The sequence below is a fragment of the Hemisphaericaspora subhashii genome, assembly GCF_019202705.1.
Source record: "Hemisphaericaspora subhashii strain CBS 10753 chromosome Unknown scaffold1, whole genome shotgun sequence".
Taxonomy (NCBI): Eukaryota; Fungi; Ascomycota; class Pichiomycetes; order Serinales; family Debaryomycetaceae; genus Hemisphaericaspora; species Hemisphaericaspora subhashii.
Genome location: NW_026057214.1, coordinates 280586 through 294706, shown reverse-complemented (window position 1 = coordinate 294706; position 14121 = coordinate 280586). Strand labels below are relative to the sequence as shown.

Here is a 14121-nt window from a genome sequence, read left to right as displayed (position 1 = left end):
TTAAACTTTTCCAGAATAGAAAGTATCCAATGACAGCCCACTTCTGTAACCCTAATGACACTTTTCTCTTCCAGCTAAAAGAAACACTCTTGTCAAAAAGCTAAAATCCTGATAAAGTTTTCCCCGTAGGGTATCGTCTTACGCTATTCGTAAACCCATTTGCAGCCACATTTTGTTTCAGTGGTCCCACTCGTCGAAAAATAGCGGCTTTGTTAATATTTTTTTTCGGATTTTTTGCCCTTATCATCTTCTTCAAAATTATAATCGTTCTAATCCCGACAAAGATCAGAGTCATATTTAGTCCCTTCCCTCTCATAAGCAGTATTGGAGACTGATTTGATACCGCCTTAGAGAAGGACGCTGCATAATAGTGGACATTCTGTTTTCTCTATTGTTGGATACACATCTCATTGCATTTATGATGCAATTTTCAATTTAACCTTTTCATATTACTGAACAAAAACTCAAAATGAATAATTCATTAGTAATAATGTATCTCTAATCAACTGACGGCAAAGAAGAACACGTCAGGTTGTTATAGGCAAGTGCCTGAATCTACGAGTAGCTTGCTCTCCTCGTAAAGCCATTGAGACGTGAGGGGGTGGCTCTATCGCCATATTTTTAATCAGTACCGAACTCCAAATTTACTAAATGATTGGTAAATTTCGAAAAAGTAAAACCGCTATTGTGATTTTCCTAATTGGATGGTTTTATTGTTTTTGATAGGGGTAGTCGTAGTCGCCGAGTAATCTAAAAAATAATTTTAGATGTTTAGCTAAAAAATTATTTTTATTTTTTTTCTGATCGAAGTTTAGCCGAGTTTAATTTTAACAGAAATATTTAAAAAATATTTTTTTATTCTTGATGGTTCTTTTTTTTTTCAAAAAGGAAATTTCGTCCAAGAAGTTTATTTAAAACCTTAACTATTTGTTTACTTAATTTCCTTGATAGTCAATTGGTATTTACGTTAAGAATTGTCTTATATTTCACCTCCATCGCAGTCCCTATTTCGTGTCACTGTTTGTTTTTTTGGTCTTTACTTATTAAACACTTCCCGCCCCAGTCGGTTCTTTCTTTATCTTTTTCCAAAACCTGATTTACGCTAGACGATATTCCAATTAAGATCCAAAAACAAACGAACCAGATCTATACTAAAAGAAATTGATTCAAGATGTCAACAAGCTTGTTCAGATCAAAACATTTCAAATCAAAGAAAAACTTGAAACATTTAACCATTTCAGGCCCACTCCGGGCTCCCTGCCCACTTCCATCCCCTTCACAACCAAGAAGATCATTCCAACATCAACGCCAAAATTCACAAATTGAAAATCCAATCGCAGCCTATTTTGAGTCGCAGGCGACTCCTAATAATTTGGTTGTTGTTTTGGTTTCCAAATTTAAATTTCAGGCGGAGACTAAATATGAATTGAGTGTACTGCCAAAAGAATATTTAATGTTGTTAGAGAGATGTGGGAATGGTTGGGTAAAAGTACAATCTTTAGAGCTGAAGGATAGAGTTGGATTGGTACCTGCTTCTTTTTTGGAAATTTCGGTTAATGATCCCATTAATCCAGTCTCACAGGAATGGTTGAATGAAATGGTGAATGATCCGGAAGTTAATACTGTAAAGGAGGATGCTCAACTTGAGGTGTATCCTCTCAATTCTAAGATTATTCGGGTTTTACAGAATACTGAAAAACAATTATGGTATTTGGTTGAATTAAAAATGTCAAATTGTGAGATTGTCTATATTGGGAAACGTTATCATGAATTTTATAATCTACATCTTAATCTCATGGAAAATCATTCAACATTACCCAAACTCCCACCACCATTATTTTTCATCCCTCATTCATCTAAATTAAAATATGACAATAAGTTCATGTCAGATTTAAGAAAGATTCAATCCGATTTAAATATCTATTTCCAAGAATTGATCCACAAACACCAGGAAATTCAACGATCCAACAAAATCCATGATTTCATCTTCGGTGGCCCATTTTTCCAAACCTCCATCAATACCGAAACCACCATCAATGATCATACCTTAATCTCATCATTCTACCCAAATTCAATAGATTTAGAAGATTTAGTCTCACCCGCTCGATCCACATTCTCCACTACGGCTCCATTACCACCTACCCAAGACATCCATCAACGCCATGAATCAATTTCAAAAATCTCCGACATTGATCATAATTCCAAATATTCAACTTATATCAACCAAGACACCAAAAAGCAATTATCCCATTCAAGCAGTGCATATACATTACAAAGTTATTCCTCCTTGATTGATGGATATGATCATGACGGTGATGATGATGATGATGATTTGACTGAATCTAAACATGAAGAAGATTCTAGTAGTGAGCATGATGATAGTTTCAGGACGTCTTCGTCTTCGGTTGCTACTAAAGATTCATCAATCCTTTCTCATACTGATGACGAGAAGGAAGTGAAGCCGGTGGTACGGGTTAATAATGGAAGCTTTTCTCTGATTGAACGGCAGCAGCTGCCAAGTGAGTTCGTTTTTGTTCCTTCTGCTAGACTGCTGGTGATGAATATGGGTAATAGTAATAGTAATGGGAATTTCATGCATTGTTCAACAAAGTCAATTACGAATCTTGATCTGTTCAAGATCTCGAGTCCGAAAGAAAATGTATCATTACGTGGGTTTCATAGTGTTCCTTCAACCCCACAGACGGTGGGTAGAAGTTTCCCCGAGAGGAAGAGGTTGACTTGTAGTCCGAATGAATGTAATCGAGAAAAACTTGGTGAAAATGATTATATCAAATTGAAATTCTTCTTGAATAATAAAGAAGATGATATTGTGATGTTAAGAATTAAGAGAAGTAATTTAATTTCCATTGTATATTTGAAGAAATTACTTTCTTATAAGATTTATAAGGATTATAATTTGATTGACCATTATGTGTTGGAGCCAATTCAACACCAAAATGGACATCAACAAGAGGAGAGTCGGTACAAAAAGACAGTCATGAAGGATGAGGAGTTGTTAGAGTATATCAAAGGTCATTCAAAAGTTAGTTTTAGTCTAAATAAGAACTGATCAGTTTTGTTTGTTTATTTGTTTTCTGTATTAGTATTATAATATGTATGGCATATAGTTTGTAATATCAAAATTTTAAATTAAAATAGATCAATGCAAGTAATTTATGTAAGATTTATTGAACTTTTTATTGTTATTGTTTTTGTTTTTATTTTTTATGGAAATTTGATTGCAATTATTTTTTATGTTTGTTTTCTATTGTTTGTTGTCATAGTAACCATCAAGGAGAAAAAATATTCCCAAGCGGAGAAAAAAAGCTTATGTCGTTGGTGTCCCTCTTGTGACCAACCGTTGTGTCGGTTTTCGTATTTCTTGTGCTTTGATGGAAATTTTCTTGAGCTGATCAGAATTTACACGTGATTTGATTGAGTGGAGGTATGTATACATAAATTACTTTTGCTTATGATATTACTTCGAATATTCTCGAAAGCTTAAAATCTAAAGTCATGGGCAAGGTATCCACAGCCATTCCCAAAACAAGATGGAAATACCAGTCCATGACACTCAAAAATCACCAGTGCAGATAGTCCCCCATTCGAGCAAATGATACGATGATATCTGGTATTCGACTCTTCATCTTTACGACCCCCCTCCATTACTGTCTCAGAGCTCAAACTACAGCTAAATTAAATACAGTAAGTTGCAGATACATATGGTCCAATATATTTTAATTCAGGCAAGATTATGAATCATGCGGAACATTCTTAGATAGGGCAAAGCATTTTTCTGTTGTTGTTGCATAAATTAAACAAGAATATATTTACGACAGGGTGTGGTTGGGGGTGGTGGGGCTGACATATGAAACATGGAGGGTTGTTACGATGTGTGGTTGAGAAATTAGGATGCATTGTGATGATGTAACGAGATCTAACATTCTTGTTTGTGTTTTAGTATGGTATTAATATAATACCCAATACATACATCTTTAGACGAGACAACGCGCGTGTGTATTAATTTAAGTCTGATCTGGAACGCGTTTAGTTATTGTGTTTCAGATCGTCTCTTGTAGTGGAGTTTGATATCCTATTGTTCTCTGCTCCTATATTTAATTAGATCAGTTTGTACCTTGTTTTGGATTTAATTAGATCAGTTTGTGTCTTGTTTTATGCGTGAATTTTTATTGATGGCTGTGTATTTAATTTATTTATTTATTTGTTTATTTTTTGTGTCAGTGTCTGAGCTACCCATTGTCTGAAGTGTTTCGGATTTACAGTAACTTGCATCCAGATCTGAGTAGATAGTACACAAATATATGGAGAAAAATTTTTACATTATAAACCCCAAGATAAGTCGGTATTTTCATTTAGATTCAGATTTCTAGTTATATTTCACCAAATAGATAATCATTTACTGAAAAAATGCTTCGTAGACTTTCCACCAAAATTTTCAAATCAAAGAATAATAAAACCGCGTCTCCTCCAAAGTCTCCCAACAAATCCCAAAAGGATAAGGACAGCCGCATACCCAATACAAAACCAGACTATCCGTCCTATCGAGAGCTAGACGATTCGTTTAACACCACTACATCAGATTTTTCCAACAATTCGATATTTTCATCTCCAGCACCAGCACCAGCACCAGCACCAGCACCAGCAGCAGCAGCACCTGTCAGAGTACATACCCCAATTGAACATCCTTCATTAAAGATGCCAACCCCACCCAGCTCAGTTGATTCCATATATGATAGAAAAATCCAGAGACCGCCACCAGTCATAAATAATGAAAAAGAGAGTACCGATATAAGTGTGACAAGAACCACCACCCTAAAAGTCAATAATGAATTAAAGATAAAATTATTCTATGATGATTATACCAATCCGAATAATACCATTTCGTTCAAATTACGAAAAGATCGATTACGAAACATTCATGAATTGAATCTAATCATAAAATATCAACTCTTTACCAAAATCCCCGAATTGAAATCAATAGAACAGGATATTAAATTATTTATTGTGTTTAAGAATGGACCCTATAAACCGATCCTAATCCATGATTCTCACTTAGAGAAAAAACACCAACAACTGCAAGTGCCTAGACGGAGACAGAGTTCTTTGCTTGCTTCATATGGGTTGGGAGAGGATGATTTGGGGATGGATGGTGATCTGATTGATGAAATGTTTTTGTTTGATTATGTGCAGCTGAAACTGAATGTTTATATTAGGGCTGATTATTAGAATATTAAGACTTTTTTCTGTTTTATATTTATGTAGAGGTTTAATGAATTGAAATGTGAATTTAAAAATTAGTACCTTCTTGCGTTGTGTAGATCTCTTCAGGTATATTTTCAAAAGCAAAGAGGCATGATTGAAACTAGTTGTGTTTGGCTGCGAAAATTACTTAGGTTGCAGTTTTATTTTTTGCTTGGTGGGGGAGGGAGACCTAAAAGTCATACGACCATATAGAATGGGAATACGAGAGAGCCTATGTCCATATAGTTTATTATTGGGCTTATTGAAGCTGGGTGAAATTAATAGGCTTCCGACATTAAGATTGAATCGGTAGTTGTACTGTAGTATGTAATCGGGACCTACAAGTAGCGGTGTTGCCGCGCGGGTTGATGCAAATTAGTGCTGTTTCAAAACACATGTCAAACTAAACACGTTGCGGAGTCAAATGAGGGGGGAAGGGACAAAATCAGCTGTGGGTATTGATGATTCCTGTTTGATTTGTTTGTTTAAATGGAATAGAAGAGGAACATAGATGAAATTAATAAAATTATCAAAAACCTTATGTGCTTCTTGGATGGTAAATAATACAGTTTATTTTGACTATGATCTTGAGAAAGTATGTACTGTTTTATTTGCAATACGAAATATCAAATTGAAACTCTTCAGGCGTCTATCTGACGAGGTCATAGTAATTAAGTTAGAATCGATTTTATAACCAATGACAATAAAGAAACAGAGAGAGGAAAGTACATGAATGAATCACGAGATGTTTATAGCTCTTCTTAATTAAATCTAGAACTTTAAATATTTGTAAGTGCATATTAATTTAATAAGTAATCACACAACTTCCAACAGCAGCAGTAGAAAAAAAAGATTTTACACTCAAAAATTCCAGTACCCCTCCTTTCTAATAAAAAAAAAAGTTTAATTGCAACAATAAGAGAGAAGGAGATAGAGAGGCAAATGTTTTAGTAGATTATGTATGATATTGCCTTTAATTATTGAATGATAAATTAAGAAATAATGACTTATTTACACTAATGGCGTTACATATACTCCCTATATGGTGGTGGTTATGTAGATTGGTAGATTGGTAGTTGCTTTGTAATAATCCTGCATATAATTCATTAAACTCCGGAATAATTTTTATTTTATTATAAAAGAATCTCAATTTGAAGGCATTACAAAGAAAAACTTCTTTCATTACTTATATTCTTTTTTTTACAACCAACTATCCAACTAATCAATACACAAAGAATTTAACACAACATCACAACTACTCTTACTTACTTACTTACTTACTATAGGACTACAGAGAGAGTAAAGTAAAGTGATAATAGCAATGAATAATAAATCATATTATTCAATAATTGCATTTATAATATCATATCAATTATTAATATGGTTATCATTATATCATTATATTCCACAACAACCATCAGCTGGTAATCAATTTATAGTTGATTTATTAATTGGAATCTTAATATCAATTGTTACTTATATCATTTATTTCATTCATGCAATTATAAAAGAATCAAATCATTTTATACCAAAATTGGATTTATTTGATTTATTTTTATATCCAATTTTCAAAGAATTAATTAAATTATTAATCATTGTTTATAAATATCAAAATGATATTACTTTATATAATATCTATTTCATATCTTTGGGGTACTATCTAAGTAATAGTCAAATTTATTATTATTCACCAAACAACTATAAATCAACTTATCATCAATTTTTAAAATTATATGATATATGGTTATATCAAGATCAATATAAATATAATTATCATAATAATCAACAAGAAATACAATACTTAATTAATAATATATTAGATGATGACGATTATTCAACAGTAAGTACCAATAGAAATTCAATATGCACTCATGATTCTCAAAAAACGTTATATTCAACCAATTCATTAACACCACCCAAGAAATTAACTGGTAAGAAATTACCTATTGAATTTAATCTACATAATAATAATAATAATAATCAAGATGTACATCTACTACCCCATGAATCACCTAAATTTCAAGCAACCCCCATGGATATTTCAAAAAGTATAGAAACCGTTTCAACAATAAATACCCTCAAAGATTATCAATCATGTTCAAATTTCGTGGATAAATTATATTCAGTGTCCCCCAGAAATACATATCATTTAAATACAGCAACTGCAATTGCAACATTTGAAGATTTCGGTAGAGAAGATCAACATAGTTCAGATACGGTGATATATACCAAAATTAACAAACCTGAACAAGAGGAAACTTATGAAAATATAAATCATCACTTAGATGAAGATACATCTTCTATAAATACAAAAGGAACCCATTTTGGTGGAGGTGGAGGTGGGAATTTTAAATTGAAATTACCCGGCGGGACCAAGATTGAATTTGGAGGTGGAGCAGGTGGAGATTATTCTCATGAAGATCCCCATAGTAGTTCAACCACTCCAATATCACCCTCGACTTCATCTACTCCTCATAATAATAGAATAATCAAGTTTATAAACTGGTTTAAGTGGTTATTACCTCCATTATTACCAATTGGAGAAGATTCAACCACAACCACCAACAATCTTGCCCAATTTCAAGGAGAACGATATCCATTACTAAAACATAGATTATCAACCTATAATCTCCACCACAATTCTGAGTTTACAACTTCTCCGTCAAATTTAGAGACTGGAGGATTGGCAGAATTCAAACCCCACCTTGATCGATTTATCAAATTTAGATATTTCATTTTATATAATTATAATTTTGTCATTGGACAATTAACTTCGAGGATAAAAGTAGATCCGGTGTTTAAGAGATTTGGACAATTGATTGAGGATATGAATGCTTGGATATTGGGATTGAATGAGATGAATGAATTCATATGGGAATTGATTGTTTTCGGGGTGTTTGGATATTTGAGGAATTATTATTATTTGGTGGCGATGATATTGATTGGGAGATTGTATAAGGATAATTATTTGTTTTTTGGGGAGAATCGGTTTGATTATAGGTTTGCGGTTTTGAGTGAACTGATGATTGGAGTGTGGTTTGGTGTGGGGTGTGTATATTTGTATTTAGCTTAGAATCATTTAATGAATAATCATCTACATACGCTTCGAGATTTCTGTTCGATAAATTATAATTAAATATTAATACACTGTCTATATATATCTACATGATTATCATCTCGTTCAACGAGATTCTACTCTATGAGAATGTATCAAGAAACTTCGGATTCGTATAAGTGAACCCCTTAATATTCAAAATATCCTTCCCCAAATTATTATTCAACTGAGGAGTAAATGCCAATTCCGTAAACTCACTATCAAAATTCTCCGCCAATACAGGATCAGTAATTATCGGCAATATCGGAGGCATAACCTCATTCTCTTCGGCATTTTCCAATTGTTTCCAATCAATATTTTTAAAAAATGCATGTTTCTTCACTTTGGTTTCAAATTCTTCATCAATATTCAATCTCTTATCGGGATCAACCGTTAATAATTTCTTTAAGAAATCTTTGGCATCACTACTTAAATAAAATGGAAATTTCAACGTGCCCTTCTTGTTAATCTTTTCGAGGATTTTCTTGGGGTTTGAACCCGTATAGGGGGCTGATCCGGTTAATAAATCAAACGCCACACACCCAAGGGACCACCAATCTACCGCATAGTCATATTCTTCCCCAGCCAAGACCTCGGGGGCCATGTATTGGGCGGTGCCGGTTATGGAATGACGCTTTTGATCTTCGAGAGCGACTTTTGAGAGTCCGAAATCGGTGAGCACGAGATATCCGAATTGATTCAACATACAATTCTCCGGTTTTAGATCCCGATAGATGACATTTAGGTTTAGATGTAAATATCTTATCGCGAGGATAATTTGGGCAATATAAAAGGCGGCATTTTTTTCAGTCATGAATTTTTCAAGTTCTAAATGATGAAATAATTCTCCTCCTTGTAAATATTCTAATATAAGATATACTTTATCATTATCTTGGAATGTATAATATAATTTCACAATATTTGTATGGTTAACTTTTGATAAGATTTCTTTTTCATTCAAGGTTCGAGTATAATTTTTTTCATGAATCGTGTTGGATTCATTTATGATTAATGAAACTTTTTTTAATTGTTTTTGAGCAAATAATCTCCCGGTAGATTTCTCCCTAACTAGCAAGACTTTCCCATACGATCCTTGTCCTAAGACTTTTATCGGTTCGAAATCGGATAGTTTTGGTTTATATATATCAATCCCATTAGGATGATTACTATATGCATATGGAGAACTGATCTTCACTTCATAAGAACTGGCGATTGATGATTTCCTTCGGTGACGTTGATTCAGTTGCATGGGTATTCCACCACTAGGGAAATAGTCCATCGGGGTGTGAATGTCACCATCGTCATGTTCGTCTTCTGCCTGGGGTTCGATTATATCTGGAAGAAGTCGGTAGTTTATATTGTTATTACTGGTGGTGCTGTTGATGGTTCCTATAGATGTTCTGGGTGATACGGATAATGTGGAGGAGTCTAGTTGAGTTGTAAGTTCGGATATTGGATCATCGGAATATCCATCCATATTGAATATGCCTGCCATGGTGATGAGATCTCGTATAGTTTGCAGATCTGGGAGTTCTTCTGTAGTAGTGAAATGTATCTTTGTATATCTGTGTATAAAAGGCTAACTTGAAATCTTCTATACTCTCATCCCTTTCTCTAACTGGTCTGTGTGTATCTCTAATGTAGGAATGTTTTGAATGAATATTTAAAGTGATGAGAATTTATAAACTTTATAAATATTTTTTTTAGTCCTTAAAACGGAAGAAAAAACGTTGATCCGGCGTGGGTGTTACTTTACGTGTGGTAGTTGTGTAATGTTGTGCGGCAATAAATTTATAAAAGACCCTCATGTGAATTAAACAATGAAGAATTAAATAAATAATTAGAACGTGTTTTTCTCTTGGATTTAACTGGCTACCATTTGGACACTTCTTTGTTAATGGCAATATGAATGTTAACAGACTTCTTTCTCTTCTATAACTCTATGGAAAGATTGATATGTTTCAATAGAAAACGCGCCTGGCAATGGTACTATTGTTTTTTACCCTATACACAGTCTATTCTAGTTAGTGTCCCTTACCCACATAGAAATCATTCTAGCCATTCTAGAATTTCAAAACAATTGGCTCTACCCTTGAAAAAGTTCATACTTCTCTTTTGATGTAATAAATTGATACATTGCAACCTGGACTAATAGCCAAGATACTTGGCATTCTCATTATTGACACCAATGAACTTCTTGGTATAATTTCAATGGGATTATATTTCTTGTGATTCAACCCAAGAGTAGCTTATGAGTGTCGCGCATGGCCAAGTTAAAGTATCAGGTTACGCTCATGGGATCTGTTTCTCTTTAATGATGGTGTTTGCATAGATTTGGTTTGTTAAAGGTTATTGGTTGCAAAACTTCCCAACTCTTCCCCCCAGCAAAAAAACTCCAGCATTTTTTTCTCCCATTTTGTCCTAACGCACCGAGAATTATTCAGCAATCTCAAATCCATCCACCCTCCATCATCATCCACTCCATCCATATCAAACAAACAACGACCCGTCTAATAATCATGCCAAAACAAGTCATCCCCCTCGAATCAAACCCACAAATCTTCACCCAGCTCTCCCAAAAACTCGGTCTATCCCCCCTCCTCCAATTCCACGACATCTACTCCCTCGACCCCGAACAATCCTCATATATCCCCCAACCAACATATGCAATCATCCTTTTATTCCCCCTTTCCGAATCCCAATCCCATGATCCAGAACACACCATCCCCCCAGGCAAACAGGTGGAATGGTTTAAGCAGACGATCGGGAATGCGTGTGGATTGTATGCGTTATTGCATGTCCTATCCAACATTCCCGCCGATCTTATTGTTCAGAATTCAATCATGAGTGAATTTATTAAGAAGGTTGAGGAGTTAGGACCCGGACATCGGATTAGATTGGCGGAGGAATTGGAGGAGAGTATTAATTTGGATGAAGAATATGGGTCACAAGGGCAGACAGAGGCTCCGAGTGCTGAAGAAGAGGTTAGTTTGCATTTTGTTACTTTTATCAAAGGGAGAGATGGACATTTGTATGAATTGGATGGGAGGAAAGAAGGTCCAGTTGATTTAGGTGAAGGAGAGGAAGAAGATGGGGATAGGAAGGGGTTAATTGGAGATGAAAGGTTGAGAAAGAGGGTTGAATGGTATATGAATAATGTTGATCTGGAGAATATGTATAATTTTGCCATGATGGGGATTGCTCCAACATTAGATTAATGTATATAAACCATAAAAACAGAAAAAAAAACAGAGATGGATGGGTGTGCTATATATAGAGAGAGGTGTTTACGGGGTGCTATATAAGTAATATACAAAATGCAAATAAATGTAACTGATTTTGAAAACTCATTAATATCTTTGTTCTTCATCACTGATCATGGAAAATGTTGTGTGTTGACCCGCATGTGTTTTGTGTTACTCTCTCAAGAAAACTGTACAATTGTATGAGATGATCCACTATATCTGCCCTTTTATATCCACTTTTTTAAATTCTCGAGTTTGGGAAATATTTAATACATCACGTTTACATTCAGGAGTGAATTGTAACGTGGTACCTTTTGATATATATGATTGTAATTCATATTCAGTTAAGAATTCAATACAAGATTGTTCATTTTCGAACCCCAAACTATCAACTAATAATGCAATTGGGACAATTCTATAACTTTTTGAAATTGTAACCAAAGATTCAATTCTAATTCTTTTAAATAAAATCTTTTCAAATAATTTACGAGCTAATTTTGTATCATCAATTGAATTATATTTTGCAATTTCTTGAAATATTCCAATATAATTACCTAATAAAATATATCCATTAATTTTAAATAATGATTCAATAAATTTAAAATGAATATGTTCTCTTCTAGTTTTATCAAATTTACTAAAAGATTGTAAAATTGTTAATTTCAATTTATAAACATCTTCATATTTTTTTGTAATCATCATATAAATTATTCGATATATTAAAAATTCAACTTCACATCTAAAAAATCTTGTTTTAAAAGTTTCATCCGATCTTCTTCTTAAATAATAAAGATATTTTAATTGTGATTGACATTGATTATATTCACTTAAATCTTCATTCTCTAATGAGATTCTGGCATTAGTTTCATAAACAACAATAGTAAAATCATTTTTGATATGTTGAACAGTTAAATCTTGACGTATTGATTTTAATTGATCAATAACATAATTATACAGTTTTGTTTCTTGATATTTATGAGTAACATGCTTTAAGGATCGTTCTAAAATCCATTGAGGTCTAACTCTTTCAGGATCAGCTTCGGATGTTAAACGAAGATATCGTTTTTCTAAATCAGTACATCTACCAACAAATCCACCTCCTTGTGAAACTGACGCGTTCATTTGTGTTGTCGCGGTTTTCACTTGGGATGATGATTCGAAACGTTCTAAACGTTGACGTTTCTTTTCTTCGGTATCAAAGTCTTCGTTGGCACTACCAGCACGTTTTAGCAGGATAGATGATGCTCTGGATGCGTCACTTACGGATCTTGGAATGGTCGCGGATGCTGTTGCTGTAGTGGTGGTGGCTACGCCATCATTAATACTACTAGATCTTGAATGAGAACTACGTCTTGGTCTATCAGAGGCTAAATACATTGGACCACCGCCATGTAAAATTGGAACTTTTTGATTCGTCCAATCATTTGTCCAAATCATATTTTTTTCAACTGCCAATTCAATAATTTTTTGTAATTGACGAGTAAATTCGGGTTTTTTAGGATCAGATAATTTTCTCGATTCTGCAAAACTTCGATTTACAAAATACAGTAAAGTAGGTGGCCATTGGGTAAGGTCTTGTATATTGGATGAATTTGATGATGCCGATGATGATGGCTCATTGGTGGCTGTTGTGGTGGTGGGCAGCGTTATCGAAGTTGAGGATGTGGATGATGATCGTGTGCGTGGCAAGTTATTCCCCCCTGTAGCTTGTTCATGAGTATAAGATTCATGAGCATGTGAAGGGAGATAAGATGATGATGGTTGTGGAGATGGGGATTGTCTATGGGTGCTATTTCTTCTTTTAGATGATCTAGATCCTGTTAATTTAGCAGGTTGTACTTCATTATAAACTTCATTCATATTTGTAATGTTTCGATTATTAAGGGGAGGCGTAAAAAAAATGGACGAATGAAAATGAGAGAGAAAAGATTGAAAGATTATTATGCTAGCGTTGGTTTCGCAGTTGTTTTTTCCGTCTGGTAATATATGCTGATTAGTTAGTTAGTTAGTAGGAGTGGTAGTAGTAGTAGTATCTAGATTATACGTTTGTACACTAAAGGGTATATGGGTTGTAATACAAATAGGATTGGTTGGACAAATAGGAGAAAGGAAAGAAAGATTAGGAAAAAAAAAAAAAAGAAATCAAGAAAAAAATTTTATTATGTGAAACAACAATTTTAATATACCTTAATTTGAACTAAAATACACGACCGTCTTAAATTAATCTCTTAATTACTTCATAATTGTGTATAGGTCCAATATAATTTTATTGTACTCACCTCATATGAATCAAATTAATGGTTGCAAAAATATTTTTATATAAATTGTTTCTTTATTTAATTTCAAATCAGACAACTTTTATAAATCAAAGTTAATTTGCAACAAACATAGTAATTTAAATATTAATTTATTATTGACTTTGGTTTGTAACTACCCCTGAATGTAAGGGGAAATTGTATTAAGCGAAACGAATAATGGTTAGAAAGAAACGTGAGCCTATATTAGACTAAACCACATTTA

At 33.6% G+C, this 14121-nt stretch overlaps 6 protein-coding genes across 6 annotated transcripts; 4 read left to right on the top strand and 2 right to left on the bottom strand. All coding sequences in view use genetic code 12, as the record gives it.

Moving 5' to 3' along the window:
- Positions 1 to 1171: 1171 nt before the first annotated feature.
- On the top strand, positions 1172 to 3070 carry J8A68_001280 (uncharacterized protein; the record flags this gene model as incomplete). The annotated part of the gene is made up of 1 exon (XM_049404917.1): positions 1172 to 3070. One exon carries the CDS (start codon positions 1172 to 1174, stop codon positions 3068 to 3070), a length of 1899 nt encoding a protein of 632 aa, XP_049265456.1.
- A 1358-nt stretch (positions 3071 to 4428) lies between these two features.
- On the top strand, positions 4429 to 5247 carry J8A68_001279 (uncharacterized protein; the record flags this gene model as incomplete). The annotated part of the gene is made up of 1 exon (XM_049404916.1): positions 4429 to 5247. The coding sequence occupies one exon, from the start codon at positions 4429 to 4431 to the stop codon at positions 5245 to 5247; it is 819 nt and encodes a 272-aa protein (XP_049265455.1).
- A 1336-nt stretch (positions 5248 to 6583) lies between these two features.
- J8A68_001278 (uncharacterized protein) lies at positions 6584 to 8335 on the top strand (the record flags this gene model as incomplete). Its single annotated transcript, XM_049404915.1, has 1 exon — positions 6584 to 8335. The coding sequence occupies one exon, from the start codon at positions 6584 to 6586 to the stop codon at positions 8333 to 8335; it is 1752 nt and encodes a 583-aa protein (XP_049265454.1).
- A 124-nt stretch (positions 8336 to 8459) lies between these two features.
- Positions 8460 to 9851, bottom strand: J8A68_001277 (putative protein kinase; the record flags this gene model as incomplete). Its single annotated transcript, XM_049404914.1, has 1 exon — positions 8460 to 9851. The coding sequence occupies one exon, from the start codon at positions 9849 to 9851 to the stop codon at positions 8460 to 8462; it is 1392 nt and encodes a 463-aa protein (XP_049265453.1).
- Positions 9852 to 11199: 1348 nt separating this feature from the next.
- On the top strand, positions 11200 to 11574 carry J8A68_001276 (ubiquitin-specific protease; the record flags this gene model as incomplete). The annotated part of the gene is made up of 1 exon (XM_049404912.1): positions 11200 to 11574. One exon carries the CDS (start codon positions 11200 to 11202, stop codon positions 11572 to 11574), a length of 375 nt encoding a protein of 124 aa, XP_049265452.1.
- Positions 11575 to 11814: 240 nt separating this feature from the next.
- On the bottom strand, positions 11815 to 13461 carry J8A68_001275 (uncharacterized protein; the record flags this gene model as incomplete). Its single annotated transcript, XM_049404911.1, has 1 exon — positions 11815 to 13461. The coding sequence occupies one exon, from the start codon at positions 13459 to 13461 to the stop codon at positions 11815 to 11817; it is 1647 nt and encodes a 548-aa protein (XP_049265451.1).
- Positions 13462 to 14121: the final 660 nt, after the last annotated feature.